At 35.1% G+C, this 2,789-nt stretch overlaps 1 protein-coding gene across 1 annotated transcript; it reads right to left on the reverse strand.

Moving 5' to 3' along the window:
* Positions 1–292: 292 nt before the first annotated feature.
* LOC145089410 (zinc transporter 3-like) lies at positions 293–2,108 on the reverse strand. The gene is made up of 4 exons (XM_079027853.1): positions 1,671–2,108; positions 1,010–1,043; positions 713–861; positions 293–598 (listed from the first exon to the last, which is right to left on the reverse strand). The coding sequence occupies exons 1-4, from the start codon at positions 2,106–2,108 to the stop codon at positions 293–295; spliced, it is 927 nt and encodes a 308-aa protein (XP_078883979.1).
* Positions 2,109–2,789: the final 681 nt, after the last annotated feature.

The raw sequence follows: 2,789 nt of genomic DNA on the forward strand, positions 1-2,789 counted from the left end.
TTAATGGAAGAAGGTTGGCACAGATTTTCGGTGTGGGTAACAGAAAACTATAGTTATAAACCCTTAAAATCATTATTTTGTTTCATTAATCATTTAAATTTTCTTTACATCAATGTGATCTAGAACCAGTTCTCAGATAGAATACAAAGAGCTACAGAAGGAAACAAAGAATCGCATGATGATGGTGAGGATTATGATGAATCTGGAAACATTTTAACAATTGTAAAATTAATGCTCTTAATTATCAGGAAATAGTAATTTCACAAATCCGTTCAGTGAAAACAATATATTCTCAAGCCCATTTGGCTAGGAGAGACATCAAGCCGGCACCAAGAAGAAGAAAAACATTTGAACCAAGTAGAAGCATCTTCTTGTTTTGCATCCTGGGATTATTGAAATCCGGAGAAATTAGGTTGACAAGAGCCATATATATCAACATTCCAGCAGATGCAGCATTTAACACGCCTTCGACAATAAGAGAATTTGTACTGTTTTCTTTATAACTGTTGCTCATCAATATTCCAATTACAATTCCACCTGGAGTCGTAAGGGTGAAAAACGCTCCCATTGATATAATCGCCAGTGACTTGATTTTTGCCTGAAATAAGTGAACCATGTTATATATATAGGATTTATTCGTACGTAGCCATAGTTGATATTCAACCCAATTATGTACACTAAAATAAATCTAATTTGTTGATAATATCCGTACCTGAAAGATGCATCCACCGAGGCCTAATCCTTCGAAAAATTGGTGGAATGACAAGGCAACAATAAGTGGTTTTATGGTTTCCGGACTTTTGGAAGCACCTAACGATAATCCTATAATTATTGAATGAGCGACAATTCCTAATTCCAGCACTTGCGATCCAAAAGATAAATAATATTTTCACCAATATATTACTTCTTGTAACCCGCCTTAAAGTTTAATTATAGACATAACTAAAGGATATCGACTATATAACACATTAATATAATCGGATCAACTTATTTATTTAATGAATCTTACCATCTATGCTTAAATGATATATGTGCTTGTCTTCCTACAAGATTCTAATTCAAATATTTATATCATATTAAAAACTGAATTTTTAGATCATGTCTTCTTACCAACTATCTCGGTATTAATAAGTTAAACTGTCATTACTCCATCCATAAGTCAGCATTGAACTCTCCATTAAAAAGATTTTTCCCCAGATTATTAGGTTGTTATTAAAAGTCATTAACTCATCAGTGAACTTTCAAGATAATTTTAATCTTATATAGATAATAGCATATTAGCAATCTGGATAGTGGAAATACATTGCCTTGGTTTGTTACAACCTCAAAATTACAATGCTATTGTTGATGCATCTTGAAAGTTTGCTATTGCCTATTGATAATGGTGTGACTCAAAGTAGACAGTTTTCTCTGGCTATTGTCGATTGGTTCATCTTAGTTAGTGTCTATAATAATTTATCTGTTTGCAGCCTAGCTATTTTTATTTCAATCAACTTTGTCGTTCAAAAGAAAGAAAAAGATTTGAAAGATCTAGTAATTTACCTGGGAAATAATCCGATATCGATAAACTTGGATATTATCATTGGCGTGAGAATGGTGATGGGTTGCATGCATGTGAACAGTCACAACCCCAACGTTCTTTTCTTCATCGTCAACCCTTCAACTGCTACCGTCTGATTTTTAGGCTGGCATGCCGCTGACCAGCTCTCAAACATCAACGTCACAATGGTTGCAACCATAGCCACAAACCCAGTAAATGGAAAATCCCCCCACACCTGTTCTTTCAAACACGGAGAAGTCAGGCTCTCGAACGCGTCTGGAAGTATATGGATAAACCCTGTAGCGAGCATTACGCCGGCAGCGAATGATTTTACAAAGAAGAAACCATCCTTCTCTTGGCGTAAGGCCGGCAAGATTTTGCCAGCGAAAGGTAGAGATACGCCGATTCCGCCCGCAATCAATATGGAAGCAAGTGCGATTAATTTGTACTTAAGGGTTTCGCTTTTGTTGCCGTGGATTTCTTCGTCTTCACAACTGCAATCAGCGAAGACTCTAATGACTTGGGTTAATAACAAAAATGCGATAACTATTGGTTTCTGAAATTCCATTTGATTTTCGAATTAATTGTCAATGTATTTTCTGAGCGCGTGCGCTTTTTAATTATATATAGGGTAAGAAAGAAATCTTAAAACATATCACTCATAAAAGATATCACGCATTTATTATCATGTACAAATTGTATGACATACAAACTCAGTCTCCTTAAACAAACTTGTCGTTATCACAAACTAATCCATATCTGCAAAACCCATTTAATTTTGGAATTAACTTTCATCCACTTTTTTTTATAGCGTAAAAATATATCATATTTTAAGATGTACAATGCCGTTGTTTTGAAGGTTCTCACGATAACATGGTAACACCCTTAAAAGGATGCTCTGTAGACACCATAATAAAAAACAAATAAAACCCGTTATTTTTCTCACCTTGACGCATGTGACCGTATCAACCCGTCTATTCATCGTAAAATATATGTTCTGATTGCGCCGGTAGCCATATTTTTTGCTCGATGAGATCCATTATTAATTTGTTATCAAAAACAAAAGTTCTACCGATATCGCACTAAGGCGAAGGCTCGGTGATGGCACTTGTAGGGTATGGGGTTTGTCGGAAGTGTACAGAGGTCCAAGCCAATTTGAGGCTAGGGACAAATACAAAAAATGAGGCCTTTAAATTTCAAAATTTTGTTATCGCATTCGATAATACATGATTTATGTGCAACTAGTACA

Source organism: Lactuca serriola, chromosome 2 (assembly GCF_051521515.1).
Source record: "Lactuca serriola cultivar US96UC23 chromosome 2, Lser_US96UC23_V15, whole genome shotgun sequence".
NCBI classification, from domain to species: Eukaryota; Viridiplantae; Streptophyta; class Magnoliopsida; order Asterales; family Asteraceae; genus Lactuca; species Lactuca serriola.

Coding starts and splice junctions, on each gene's coding strand:
- LOC145089410 (XM_079027853.1), bottom strand. CDS start 2,108: ATGGAATTTCAGAAACCAATAGTTATCGCATTTTTGTTATTAACCCAA. Junction 1,044..1,670: donor GCCAGCCTAAAAATCAGACG/GTAGCAGTTGAA, acceptor AGAATCTTGTAG/GAAGACAAGCACATATATCA. Junction 599..712: donor TCGGTGGATGCATCTTTCAG/GTACGGATATTA, acceptor CACTTATTTCAG/GCAAAAATCAAGTCACTGGC.